At 35.1% G+C, this 14,635-nt stretch overlaps 1 protein-coding gene across 1 annotated transcript; it reads left to right on the top strand.

Moving 5' to 3' along the window:
- The first annotated feature begins 2,577 nt into the window (after positions 1-2,577).
- On the top strand, positions 2,578-14,468 carry LOC127842015 (carbonyl reductase [NADPH] 1-like). Its single transcript, XM_052371314.1, has 8 exons — positions 2,578-2,678; positions 4,631-4,712; positions 5,166-5,344; positions 5,619-5,731; positions 6,689-6,817; positions 8,277-8,418; positions 13,983-14,046; positions 14,213-14,468. The coding sequence occupies exons 1-8, from the start codon at positions 2,652-2,654 to the stop codon at positions 14,308-14,310; spliced, it is 834 nt and encodes a 277-aa protein (XP_052227274.1). The 5' UTR covers positions 2,578-2,651; the 3' UTR covers positions 14,311-14,468.
- Positions 14,469-14,635: the final 167 nt, after the last annotated feature.

Below are 14,635 nucleotides of genomic sequence, written 5' to 3' on the forward strand. Positions count from 1 at the left end.
AGCATACGACGTATTTTCTCCTGACGCGGCTGAAATAATACACTATCAATAGATGTCATGACGAGTTGGTCTTCATCATACATACATAAGATACAATCGATGTAGCGTCGCCTCCTATAAGCAGCTGCCGATTTATTGCATAAATCAAACGTGTATAGTAACGATTTCATGGGGAAAGAGTATTATCTGTCCTATTCATAAATCAAGACCAACACAAATGCCAGAAAACTATCGTGGAATATCACTTACAAATACAATGTATAAAATCTTCACGGGTGTCATTAATAAACGATTGTACGAATGGGCAGAAACCAACAATAAAATTGATGAATCACAGTCAGGTTTTCGTACTGGTTACTCAGCTATCGATAATATATTTGTCTACAAGCTACAGCTCAAAAATATCTGTCAAAAAAAGGAGGTAGATTTTATTGATTATAAATTGACTTCCTCAAAGCCTTCGCTAAAATCAAACATCATGTACTCTTCCAGTCCCTACAAAGAAAAGGCATAATGAACATTTTTTTTAATGTTTTACTTAATATGTATACATCGCTGTATTCATGCGTAAAAATTCAAAATACGAAAATCCAACCCGACGGACACTCTTTGTTTTCACATGTAAAGATAACAGAATTTTTTTAATGCAATATTGGAACCAGGCAAGGTGATAAAACCAGATCAACGATTTTTACATTATTTATCGATGAATTATCTACGATGTTACGAGAGAAATGGGGAAATGGAATATTCATTACTAATGAAATTCACGACAGTATATGTCTAATGTTCGCCGATGATGTAGCTAGCTGTGCCGAAACAGCAATTAAATTACAACAGCAATTAAACGTTATTGACGAATTTTGTGCTTTAACTGGAATGGAAATTAATCAACAAAAAACTGAAATAATTGTATTTAGGAACGGTGGACCTTCAAGACATTACGAACATTGGAGTTTCCGGGGCACGCGAATCAATACTACATCTATTTATAAATACATGAGATTATATTTACACCAAAATTATCTGGGAGCACTACACATGAAAAACTAAGTGCACAAGCAAAAAAAGCATTTTTTTTCTATTTACAACTATAAAAAATCATTTGGGTATTTCCCGAGAAAAGAATTATTTCTTTTGTTTGATAGTATGATCAAACCAATTTTATGTTATGGATCACAAATATGGGGTTACGTGTATATTGACTCAATTGAAGTTGTACATAACAAATTTTGTACACGAATTTTGCATGTTAAAAAACCTACTAACACATGTCTTGTTCATGGTGAATGCGGACGCTTCCCATTATGTCTTACCTACTTTGTCAATTTTATAAAATATTGGTGTACGTTACTAACTATGCCTAATCATAGATACCCTAAACAATGTTATATAATGTTAAAATGGCTTGATGACTCCGGAAGAAAATGTTGGGCTTGAAAAGTAAAATCAATGCTATTTCGTTATGGATATGTAAATGTATGGATAAGTCAAGAAATTGGTGATGTTAATTTATCCATTAGACACTTTCGCCAACGTATTATTGATTGTTATACTCAAAACTGGCAAAGTGATATAAACAATTCTTCTCGCTGTCACCATTACATGCATTATAAAACAATAATAAATACTGAAAGATATCTTACCTTAGAAAACATACCATATAAACATATTATTGCATTTTCTAAATTTAGATGTTCTAATCACAAATTAATTATTGAGATTAGTAGACAATCAAATATCCCATTTGATGATAGACTATGTTATTTTTGTCTGGATAACAATAATATACGTGTTATTGATTGTGAATTTCATGTATTTTTCTATTGTTTTAAACCCAGTGACATCCGTACCCAATATCTTTTTAATTGGTACCATGTAGGATGTTCAATATCTGATTTTTATTCATTAATGGGATCAAATAATGGTGAAAGTATCCATAAAGTCGCAAGTTTTTTTATACCATCTGTTAAACAACATCAATTTATAACTTTGTATTTATATGTATATCTACATGTGAAACAACATCAATGTGTATGTATTTATATATTTATCTAAAAACGTATAATTAAATATGGATAGAAATAGTTACAAGGCAACTATGTGATTGTATAAAATTTGTGTATATTGTGTATTGTTGAGCCGGTGGCCAGTATTTACTTCAATAAAATTGTTCGAGTTTGAGTTTGAGTTTGATAGTCGATATATTGTAGTTGTGTGAGGCGCTAAAGGTCAAAATAAAGTACAATCAGAACACTTTATAGCACATGTACATGACAGCAAATACTGCTTAAATGTGAATGTTTTTGCATGTGTATATGGAAGTATCGACTTTGCGTGGTCAAACACGCTGTATATAAACACTTTTGACATGGATTTAACGGAAATGAAATAAATCTTTGAAGGTAAATCGTTTATTGCGTATTTGGTTGTATTAATTCAGAAATTATGTTACTAGTTTTTTTAACCGATCGATACGCGGTCACGGGCGGATATTTAACGAATTCGTTCATGAATAGTCATAACGAGTAACGCTTCATTAAGTATAAATTTTTATAGTACATAAACTAGAACATCAAATGCTTATTAGTATTTAAAGAATTCGCTCTCTTACGACGGAATAAAGGTAACAAAGGAACTTACATATCGAAATGAGCGGATCAAAACGTGTTGCTGTTGTAAGTATTGTTTAGCACTTAACAAAATTGTCATTCAAAGTCACGATTAACGTAGATTTTTTTAGATACATACTTATATCATTTGTTTGTTAAACTGGCTTATTTAAATCTTCCATTTTAATTATTTAAAAAAAAATACATGTAGAATCTGGCACGAGATGTCATATCATACCATATTTTATTAAACGAGTTCAGGAATTTTGTTAGTAAGCGAGCCTTTGGCGAGCTTACTAACGAATTTCCTGGACGAGTTTAATAAAATATGGTATGAAATGACAATGAGTGTCAGAACTTTTTGATCACATGCTTTTAAATGAGCAATTTAAATAAATATTAACGCAAACATAATGATAAATCCCGAATGTTGCTTACATTTCGTGACCTATTTATGTCAAGTTGTTCAACATGATACTCGAAATACTGGCCATATGCCTTATGTGTGGCTTGAAGGCGCAATCTACGCTATTTACAGGAGACATCAGCGGCCCTAATAACATTATTTAGTTGCTTTGGAAAACTCTCAACATCAGTTGTAAATGAGGGGTTTAATACATTTTTAGAAGAAAATGGATTTTAAATTGACAATCAGACAGGTTTTAGAAAAAAATGCATTATTGTATGGACCACATATTTGTTATTCAATTTTTAATTGAAACGCTACGCATAGACAAAAACATCACTATTAATACAAGTTAAATATATACTTAGTAATCAAATCATTTAATCATTCAACAATGACATGCAATACAAGTATAGATAACTTCAGGTTTCATGTTAAATATTACTAAACGAATAATCATTATAAAAACATAAAATATGTTTAATTTATGTCATAAAAAAGAAAAACAATGAGTCTTTTACATTTACAATGTGCCAGGAAAAATAACGTTTTTGTTGTTGTAATTTTTTGTCTCTGTGCTGTTCATGTACGTGTATTTTGACTGTAACCTTAAACCGTGAGGCACATTGCTTTTGAAATAAGTTTATTATTTATTTATTACAGCTACATTGATACATGTCTGATATAACGTTGAATGATATATCTTTTTATCTGTTCAAGTTGTTTTATCACATGCCACACCCTGTTTTCCACGTAATATAACCATAAGAATATGTTTATCAAACACATGCGTAATTTACTTTTTAAGCGTTTTCATTGGCTGAGTTTTCGTTCGATTGACCAATCGCATTTTGTTATTTTGCTGAAATGACGTGGCAACGTCAAATGACGTCACGAAATGTAAACAACATTCCGGATTTATCATTATGTTTGCTTAAATATTTATTTTAATTGCTCATTAAAAGCATGTGATAAAAAGATCTGACAGTCGTTGTAATCTCATACCATATTTTATTAAACTCGTCCCGGAATTTCGTTAGTAAGCTCGCCAAAGGCTCGCTTACTTACAAAATTCATCGACTCGTTTAACAAAATATGGTTTGATATGACTACTCCCGCCAGATCCTATTTATATCAGTCAATGTTTGGAGGTAGTTCATATTACTCGGAATGAACTATAAAGTCATCATATTTAGTAAAATGGATTCAGATTCAACTAACCAAACAATTTGATACCAATATGTTGTATATTTTATACACAAAAAAGCAACATAAACAGCATAAACACCAACAACATATTTACAAATATAAAGCGAAAGTACTCATGACGTCATTATTAACACATTAAACGTCAAAAATCATAATTATATATTCCATCAATAAATGAAGCGTCGTAGTGATTATTTTTCACAATTTCTTTTAAAATGGGGGACGTAGAGGTATGATAAACAGAAAATAGATTACTGCCTGATCGTTTTGAAATATGTCAGGCAATAACCTGTTATTCTCTATGTATAACTAAATATATATTGCTCCTCGTAATGCATACCTGTATGCATGAGGTCTGAATACAGTTATGTTGTATTGTGTTCATTTGTTTATTTAATTTTAGGTGACGGGGTCGAACAAAGGTATTGGCTACGCTATTGTTCGCGGTCTCTGTAAACAATTTCAGGGCGACGTCATCTTAACCGGTAAGTTTTGCTAGAAGCGTAATTTGCAATTTGATGTTAATTTTTGCAGATGTTGTTTACGATGAATTGTCATTATTCACTTTTAATTCGCCGACATGTAACGAATAGTTTAATCGACTTAAGACTGAGAGGTCCCTGTTAAATCCCCAGTCGGGGATCATTTTAGTATCTCTTCATATACTATTAGAACTTGAACTTCCCGGGCAACAGGCTCAGGAGAACCTCTGTGAGCCCATGGCTATCAAAAATCGATTACAATAAATAGACTTACACCAAAGTAGTTGACTATTGCATGGTTTACATATCTCGTCTGAGCTGTGTTTGGTTTTAGTTTCTTCAAGCTATTTCGGAAATAAAAAAATACTAGTAATTTTCATACTATACTTACATAATAGTATACTATACTTTTTTAATTATAATTAGCATGCCATTATCATGTGTTCCACCTTCTAGCCCGAAACGAGGCCAATGGTAAAGCAGCGCTCAAGAAACTGAACGCAGAAGGCCTGAAGCCCGTGTTTCACCAACTAGACATCACAGACGTCGCCAGCGTTCAGCGCATGCGCGATTTTCTGCATAAGAACTACGGTGGCCTTGACGTTCTCGTGAATAACGCGGCCATAGCTTACAAGGTCGGGGCAGAGGATTTATTAGTCTTTTTTTCCCCATGTTAAGCGAGTTTAATGAATGCCGTCTGTCCGCATGTACATTATTGTTTTTGTGTCAGCTCCATATTTTATCTTCAATATCCTTTGAAGTATTTTAATGAAACTTGGCTTCAATCATTAGGACATTAAGTCAGTCGCGAAATCTCCAAGTAAATATTCGAGACTTTGCCTTGTAAAATATATGTGGCTTTACTTAACACTAAGATAGATTTCTCCATATTTAATATTATTGTTGCAGAGTGCCGCCACAGAACCCTTTTCTGAGCAGGCCGTGGTCACCATGGCAACGAATTTTTGGGGAACATTAAACGCCTGCAACGTTCTGTTTCCGTTACTAAGGCCACATGCAAGGTGAGCAACGCAGGGCGAGTAAATTCAAAGGAAGTAATATAGGCGTTAGTCAGTTATGTGATCGATTCGCTATATAGGCAGTATTTTCATGATTGGTTATCAATATTTATCTCTTAGCGTTTAAACAATAATCTCAATCAGGACAAATGTATAATGCATCAACAACACACATATTAAATGTGCGTATTTCGATGATATTGAGGTTCTTCTGAGTCTGAAGCAATTTTATGTGTGGACCCGTATAGTGTTCTGGCACTCCTACTTAATCAACTTACTAGAATTACGGAAGTTAAGGCAAACTTTAAGTATAGCTGAACTATACAGGTATTGAGTTGTAACTGAAGAATTGTCAATTAGGCGTGGTCTTGTGATGTGATGGGAAGTCGGAGTACCCGGAGGAAACTCCTTCTGCCCGTCATATTTTTTGAAATGTGCAAACATATTTTTTACATGGAAATTGCTATAGTTTTTAAGTAAACTATATAACTTAAAAATATTAATCTTAATAAATCTATCTTGATACCATTTTCGTTCTAAACATGTTGTAGATCTAGTGTTTTTTTTATCTCTGCCATAATTCTTTAATTCATATCATAAACAATTTTCTAGTTTTATAAACCCAATTTACATTCCTCTTTTGTTGTCTCGCACGTTACCTACACGAACTGTGCATACAGCTACTTGTAACTCCTGTAGATTTGTCCCACCTCAACATTTACTTTAACGGATTTTTATTAGACCGACCAAAATGTCTACAACATACAGGTTTATACGACGCCACACTTTAAAGAGACTTGTTCACAGATTTTCAAATATAGCAGTTCGTCATTAAATTTTTTAAATAATAAACGTAAACATCGGGATTGAAGATCTCCAATATATTACAGAATACGATTGAAAAAATGCTCAAACCCCTGACCTTTTGATAAAGTTAACTATAACCTCCATCCGTTTCAGGGTCATAAACGTTTCAAGTCGTTTAGGGTCAAGTACGGCCTCGAGATGCACCCAAGAACTGCAGAAACGGTTTCTGGACACGGAACTGAGCTTGGCGAAAGTTGAACAACTCATGAAGGAATTTGTCGCGTAAGTTTATCATATTGGCTCTTAACCACTAAAAAAGCTTTTGTCAATTTACTTTTGGTCAATTGCTGGTTAAAGCCACATTAACACTCAAAATCAACGAATATTTCGTACAATATTTCGTAAAATAAAGTTAACCCATAACAAATCAGTGTTCGTTATATCAATAGCCAAACTTTCAATGCTTGATGTGTACTGGTAACATAGATTTAACGAAATACAAAATGCTCGTTTTTATTTATTTGGGTCACAATATATTCCATGTGAATTTTCCGCGACGATATCCGAAAATTTACGAGCAAATGCCAGATTGGCTTCGGGCTGCTCACGAGAACTACGTCGTGCTTCCAGCGCTGCCCGAATTTAATCTCTCATTTGCTTTAAGGATTGCTCAAGTTCCTTGTAGTAAAAATAATTCCCCAAGAACTATGTAAAGCTGAACAATTTGAAAGCTGTTCGGATAAATGAAAATCTGTTCTATTGTATATATTAGAACCGAACATTGAAAAATGAAGTAAGTTTGTCTATGTGGTTAATTTGCTTAAATTGGAAAATATTGTTAAAAAAAATTACTACACAATATTACCTTATTTAAGATACTTTCCGAGAACGATTCCTGTTTAGAACTTGGAAGTGTCTATGAAACGATAGTTTGAACGTATCCAACAATAAAAATCCTTTCAGAACACGGGACATTTTGAGGCAGGTCCGTCCTATTTCACAAAATTTTAATCTGATCATCAAACTTGGTGACCATGTGTCTTGTCAAAATATGTCTGCAAAGTTGGACAAATTATCATTCGCTTACAAACATCTGAATTAAGGCATTTACTAATACTAATAGTAATATACAAAATACATGTGTATAGGCAAACATGTTCGTGTCTGCCCTAGAACTAGTTTTAATCGTATTATTAAGAAACTTGGTTTCCACATTTGTGGGCCGTAAAGCTTAAAATAGTTTGAGAAACAGTAAGGGGATCTGAACGTCGTCTGAATTAACCAAATCTTCAAAATAAAATTGTCCTCTTTCTATTTTGAAAAGTTTTAATCATGTCCTTCGTGTCTTCGTTGTATGAATAATTCTACTACACAATAATATATCCTCCACAATTCAATGCAAACAATACCTTTCAAATGACGTATTTTGTGACACTCTGGCAGTCTTGTACTTAATAGTCACTTTTGTCGCCTGGTATGAAACAAGTTACGGATTGCATACATGTCTTTTGTTTTTTATTTCTTATTATATCCTAAGCGTGTCTGAAACATGTTTGTGTATTTGATTGGATCTTAAGTTTACACGTGAACTTTTGGGCTGCGTTTACTGTGGTATTTGTTTTTACACAATCTGATGTAAAGTAAGATCAAGAAACACAAGTTGTGTCATGTGATCCTTTGGGCAATGGATTAAACAGAATCTTACTTTAAATAACTGCGACTCTTCAATCAAATACTTCAGATCTGCGAAAGCCGGAAATCTCAAGGCAAAGGGCTGGCCAGAGCAAGCCTACGGCGTAAGCAAGATCGGGGTCACTCTAATGACGATTGTCCAACAACGGCAGCTCAATGCTGATAAACGACCGGACATTGTGGTTAATTCGGTAAGACGACCGGACATTGTGGTTAATTCGGTAAGACGACCGGACATTGTGGTCGATTCAGGTGATTTGATGTACCATTGGTTGCAACCACTGTATTCACGTCAAACCTTATCTTTAACAAATTGTCTAGCACATTCAAAGCTATAAAATGCATGCACATTTGTAAAATAAATGTCAATTGAAGTCGCCTTTTATTAAACAATAAACGAGAACATTTGAATGCATTTAATGCATGCGCATTCCCTGGATTGTGAATATATTACATTTTATTGTTTTTGAGGCGACGACACAATTCAGAGACTTTTTTATGGCCAGATTGTTTTTATTTTGAGATACTCGAAGTCACGTGCGAACAAATTTTTACAAAAGCAAAACAATGCAATAATTTTAAATATTTTATAAAACACTCCTAAAATAATCATAACCATCAATATTGAAAGTAAGTTTTCATTTGAATATATAGTACATAACAACAAATAGATGTAGATTAAGCAATTCAGAATGCCAAGGAAAATTGTTATACACAGAACAGAACCGATTGAGAAAAATTACTTTCTAATCATACTAATAATATGATTGTCGAAATACAGATCACTAGATATAGTGTTTATGGAGTTAAAAATAGAAGTATACACATCTATTGCATTACAAAGTATGAGAAATGCTCCTATAATGTTTGGTAAATTTTTAAGACAACCAAATATCTGTGAGATATGCAACATGCTGTTATAGTTCTGAAATGGTAACTGCAAAATATCTAAACATCAAGTGTAGCCTACAATGATATACTTAACTCTCAATATCAAATGTTTATGTCAAATGGTGTCTGAGGCCGTCTTGTAGTGAACAGGACTGCAGCAAGTGTTTTTTGACTAGCCAATCCGGAATTTGGTGAACAGGTGGGGGTTCATGCGGTTTTTGATTGTCCGCTGCCTGAATGTTTGGAACTGCTCGGACGTTGAAAGCAGATGGTTTGGGTCGGTCCTGTTGTATCTTTCATGCTGCTTCAGCCACTTGGTATGTTCCTTTGACTTGATGACGGTTTAAGCTTTTTTAAAAAGTGTTTGACCCGTCATTCTGCTTTTTTGTAATGTTATCCTTTACCAAAGTGCCTTCGGCTTCTTTACCAAGTATGTCTGAGTGGGACCCATTGCAGCATGATAGTGTTTGCACTGCATAGCTTCACAAGTAAGTTGACTTTTCGTTCATCAGTTTGTTGTGTCTGGCAGTGTCTGTATGACTTAATTTAAAAATTTCAACTTTTTTTAGAGGAGAGTTGGCTGTGTTCAATATGAGCTGCACATATTTTTAGCGCTACTGCTTTAGACTAAACATTGGCGGAGTAAAGGCAGGTAGCGAGTGATCTTCTCTCCCTCCTGGGTACCTGATGTAGATTCTGGCTCCGCCACGTCTGACATCCTAGTTGAAAGATCCGTAGGTGAAGTCATGCGTCCAATGGTGAGTGATTTTCGTTTGCACTTCGCTCCAGCCTGAGTGTTCAAGGTACTGGGAGATATGTTTGGAGACATTACCCAGGATATCGAGGCATTTCTCTACCAAAACTATTGTCTGCTGGATGAAGCTTCCTCTCTTCAGTCGTCTGTTTGTTGATTTGCTCAGACTTTCTTTCATAGGATAAGTGGTAGTCGTTTGAACCTTTTTCCTCGGGCGAGGATGTTGGTTTTCCTTCTGTACTTAGACGTAGAATAATCTCGTTGGTGGTTGAACGGCTTGTTCATGTGTTCCACTGGATGATCCTTCTTTGAGGTTTTTCTTTCCCTCTTCTTCAAAGCACAGTGTTTTAACTGACTTCCTCATAACTATCTATACAGCAATTGGCTGAATATCTTCATCAGCATGATATTTTGAGCTGGTAATTAAAGTGACATTATGCGCATCTAACAGTATAATTATGCTATGTTTATAGGTGTCTATCGCAACCGTTGTTTATTTTTGGTGTTTTCACTTCATATACACTTATATTTGTTAAAGCAGCATCAACATACTAAAACAATAACCCGGAAAGAGAAAAATAATGCATTTGAACATCAACCGTTCTTTCGTTTGACAATCGATCATATATGTACGATGTGAATCTAAATTAAGTTTTAGTGCAGATTCGTTCATACGACACAAAGACACAATTTTGTTTTACGGATCATTTTAATTTCCTGCAACGATATCTATCCATACGACACACGAACACTAACTCCGATCCTAACAAAAAGACAGTTTCGCTCGGCTGAGAGGACTGGGACAATCATGTAAAATATCAAATATATATATATATATATATATATATATATATATATATATATATATATATATATATATATATATATATATATATATATTTATAAACAACTGGTAGCAAGATGAGTTGCAGATAATTGGTCAGTGTCCACATTTTAAATAACTCTTTTGACCTGTTTATTCTTTTCAGCTCAATTCAACAGTGTTAGATGCGAATAATGTCATTTTAACGCTGTCCTTTTGTCTTCATGTCATTGGGCAGCTAACACAGCATTGGTCCGTCGCTATCTATGAACGTCTTGGGTTTGTTCTCTCCCCTTCTGCTAGAAAGTATGATTTTGTGGCAGAGGTTGTTTTCAGGGCGATATTTTTGTCAACAGAAGTAGAGGTGATCTCCTCAACTTTCTGTCTGCTGCTTACAGCTTTATCCCTCTGCTGCTCAAGCTCTTCCGTCAAATAGTGTATGTACTGATTAAGTGCGCCCCGTTGTATTGTTTTCGAAGCTGCTTTAAGAATGTCCTGATTGAAATTCATGTTGATGTGATTAATGATTAGGTCGTCTGTCTTCAGGCCCCAAAATGTAGAGGTATTTGAAGCTTTCAAACATGCTCCAGCTGCATTCTTGTAGTTCCACCTTGGAAACGTTGTGCGGCTATGTGGCCTGCACTTCAGCACCCGATTGTATAAACAGTTGAACCGACGGTTAACCACATACCGGCGGTTAAAAGTCGGTAACATGTTGGTTACTGGTCGGTAAGCGTTTGTATAAAATTTGGTTGGTTATACCGATCGGTTAAAACCCAGTTAAAACATACCCTGCTTACCTAGGTGGGCAAGTGCAAGTAACCGAGAGGTAACTTACACAAAATGGCCGCGGCGCGCGACATTATAAAGCTAACCATCGACGACCTTCACAATTTCGACGAGTAAACAACAAATTGCAGCGACTGACACTTTATTTTACTTAATTTACAGGGCAATACGATTTCCGACTTCGGACGACGAATTTAAGGACGCACAGAACGTGTTTCTTATATTCTGTTATGGGTATACCGTGTGTGATCCGATGCATCAATGGCGCCCATGTTAAAATCATTTCTCCGAGAACAGGGAACAACAAAAGTACAAACAAAAAACAAAACACGTTTGAACTAGTATCTTACCTTTAAAAATTCCTTAAAATCCATAAATAATCCATTTAATTCAATAATTGACGAGTTTGCATCTAGGGTCTTTGATAATTATTTTAGCATAGTTAAATAAAGACCCTTATGCCATCATATCATTATATTCAAATGAGAACTCAATAAACTTTCTTCTTCGTCACTCGCTACGTCATGTACTCTATGTACATTACTGCTGTTAAAATGAACCGGAGCAGTTTATCAAACGTGTCGTGTTCTGAGAAAAATGGGCGTAATGCATTTACTTAAAGTGTCGTCCCATATTAGTCTGTGTAGTTCGCACAGGCTAATCAGGGACGACACTTTCCGCTTTTATGACATTTTTTGTTAAAATGAAGTCCCTTCTTAGCAAAAATCAATTTCTGGCGGAATGTGCCGTCCCTGATTAGCCTGTGCGAACTTAACAAGCTAATCTGGGACGACACTTTACGCACATGCATTATGCCCAGTTTTCTCAGGACACGACACAAATAATAGCCGTTGGTGAACTCGGTTGCATTTGCAGATTTCTGCATACAAAGATATATTTTAACTTGAACAATGTTTTATTTGTCTATGGTAAATTCCCTTATTGTACAAGAAAGTAAGTAAGTTTATTGTAAACATAAGCAAAATTAGATGAATAGTCTAGCATGTTACAACGACCATGTATAATTTTTATGTTACATCTAGAACAACTAGAAGAATAGACGTCTTTGTAAGCACTCTCTTGCAGTTTGGAAGCACCAGAGATTCCGCTAAATGATGCAAATCCCGACATCATAATCAATTTGTCTCTGGTCATTTTGATGAACTCAGTTAAAATTTACACTTTATTTAATTGTGAATTCATTTGTAAATGAATTTGATAAAAAACAAAATGTCGCTGTTTATAAGCGTGACACTTCGCGCGAAAATTACTTCATTAGAAAATGCATTGTGGGAATGTTTTGGTTAAAGTTACCGGTGTTTAATTCCACTATGCGCGGTTAGGTTACTTTGCGGTATATCGTGTTTATACAATCGAGTTACCTTGAAGGTTACTGTACCTGAATAACCGCAAACTTACCAAGATTTGAATGTTACCTAGCGGTAACTTTAACCAGCGTTTATACAATCGGGTGCAGATTAAAAGCTAGCTTTACTGGTCTTTGGTCGCTGTCTCCTAAGGGTCTTAGTGCGTCTATATTGGTCTTCTTGGAGAGATCATCAGTTGTAAATGCTAGATTTTAGGTGAAGCTTGACAACCACCCTCGTGAGAAGAATTTGAGTGCGTCTTAATGTTCGTTTAGCAAAACAATTCGGAAGTCAATATGTCAGTCTCCATTTTGTACCCCTTCAATCCGTCTTTTCAAATCCAAAACAGGTTAAGTGCCTGTTTAAGTCTCTATCAACCAAGCAGTTCTCGTAGGGAAGTTTTTCTATGTTATGCAGGGTAAGGTCTTGGAAGAAGTAATATATATTGTAGTTATAGACCTATCAATTGTGATGCTGACACATTGGCTTTCAGTTTGTTGGTATCTACTCGAATTCCATGAACTGAGACATTGTTTTGATAAGCATCAGCACTCCTCGTTTGTGTTTTTCTTTTCTTTCTAGCTTGAAAGTTTGGTATCTTTTGATGGTTAACCGTTGGTTTGAATTCATATGCGTTTCTTAGATACAGACTCCATCAATGTTGTCGGCATGTAGTCGTTCACTGTAAGCAGATTTATGTTGTTAATCCCCCCCGCGTTCAATTGAAGAATGTTCACTCGTCAATATATCCCTTGAGTGGTGTTTACTTTCTGGTCAGCCGAATTTTTCCTCCGCCTCAATAGCCTGACTTTTTGCAGCGGGACGGGATGACTTCGGTACATCTGATTGCATTCCTTTGAGGCGTGGGACTCTATCAGCGAATTGAATAACTGCAAAGGTAGAGTACTATCACACAAAGCTATTTGGTTGTCCATCATTGGAATGCAAACCCTTGCGCCGTTGTTATGCGCACTTTAGCCCAGTGTATCTGACTTCAGCAGTGGTTTATCTCCGACTTTTCCAAGTCCTATTGTACTTGCCGGTAAAGGCTATAGAGCGTATCCCGCCCTTGTTTTTTTTCTGTCTGAGTGATCTTTTTTAGAACCAAACACAGACGTATTTTTGTTTCAGTGTTGTCCGGGATACGTAGCTACAGATATGACCAGCCATATGGGTCAAAAAACCATCGACGAAGGTAACAACTAAACCATCGTAAACCATCGTAATAATTGTTCGGCAGGGTTCTTAGTCTGTGCGGTCAACACAGGCTTATATGGGTCGCAACTTTAAGTACACGCATTAAACCTCTTATTTACAGGGCAAAGCTCATTTTACATTTAAACAACTGTCTATGATTTCAGGTGCAGATACTCCTCTATATCTCGCGTTATTGCCACCAAACACAGCCTCTCCAAAAGGCGAGTTTGTTTGTGAGCGGAAAATCACGAAGATCTTTTAAGTTGGGAGAAATGAAAAGACAATACGAGGGAACTTTCCCTGTTAAATTTTCGCCACTCAAACTTTTAAAATTGGAAATCTGAACAACATAATTATAATTTTTGAAGATTTGCTCATAATATGTTGAAGTTTTGACTGCATTAAATGTGTGTTAAAAGTTGTCATTTAGTTTATATTCAAATTAGTTATTAAAAAAAAAGAAAAAATCTCATCAAACCTTGTTATTTTATATGATATTATGTCCATATCTGAGATTGCTTGCATTTCCGGAACTCCCATTAATAAAGGTATTGATGTCTTATAAAATACCAGTAGTAGTAAATTAC

The sequence above is a fragment of the Dreissena polymorpha genome, chromosome 8, assembly GCF_020536995.1.
Source record: "Dreissena polymorpha isolate Duluth1 chromosome 8, UMN_Dpol_1.0, whole genome shotgun sequence".
Lineage (NCBI taxonomy): Eukaryota > Metazoa > Mollusca > Bivalvia > Myida > Dreissenidae > Dreissena > Dreissena polymorpha.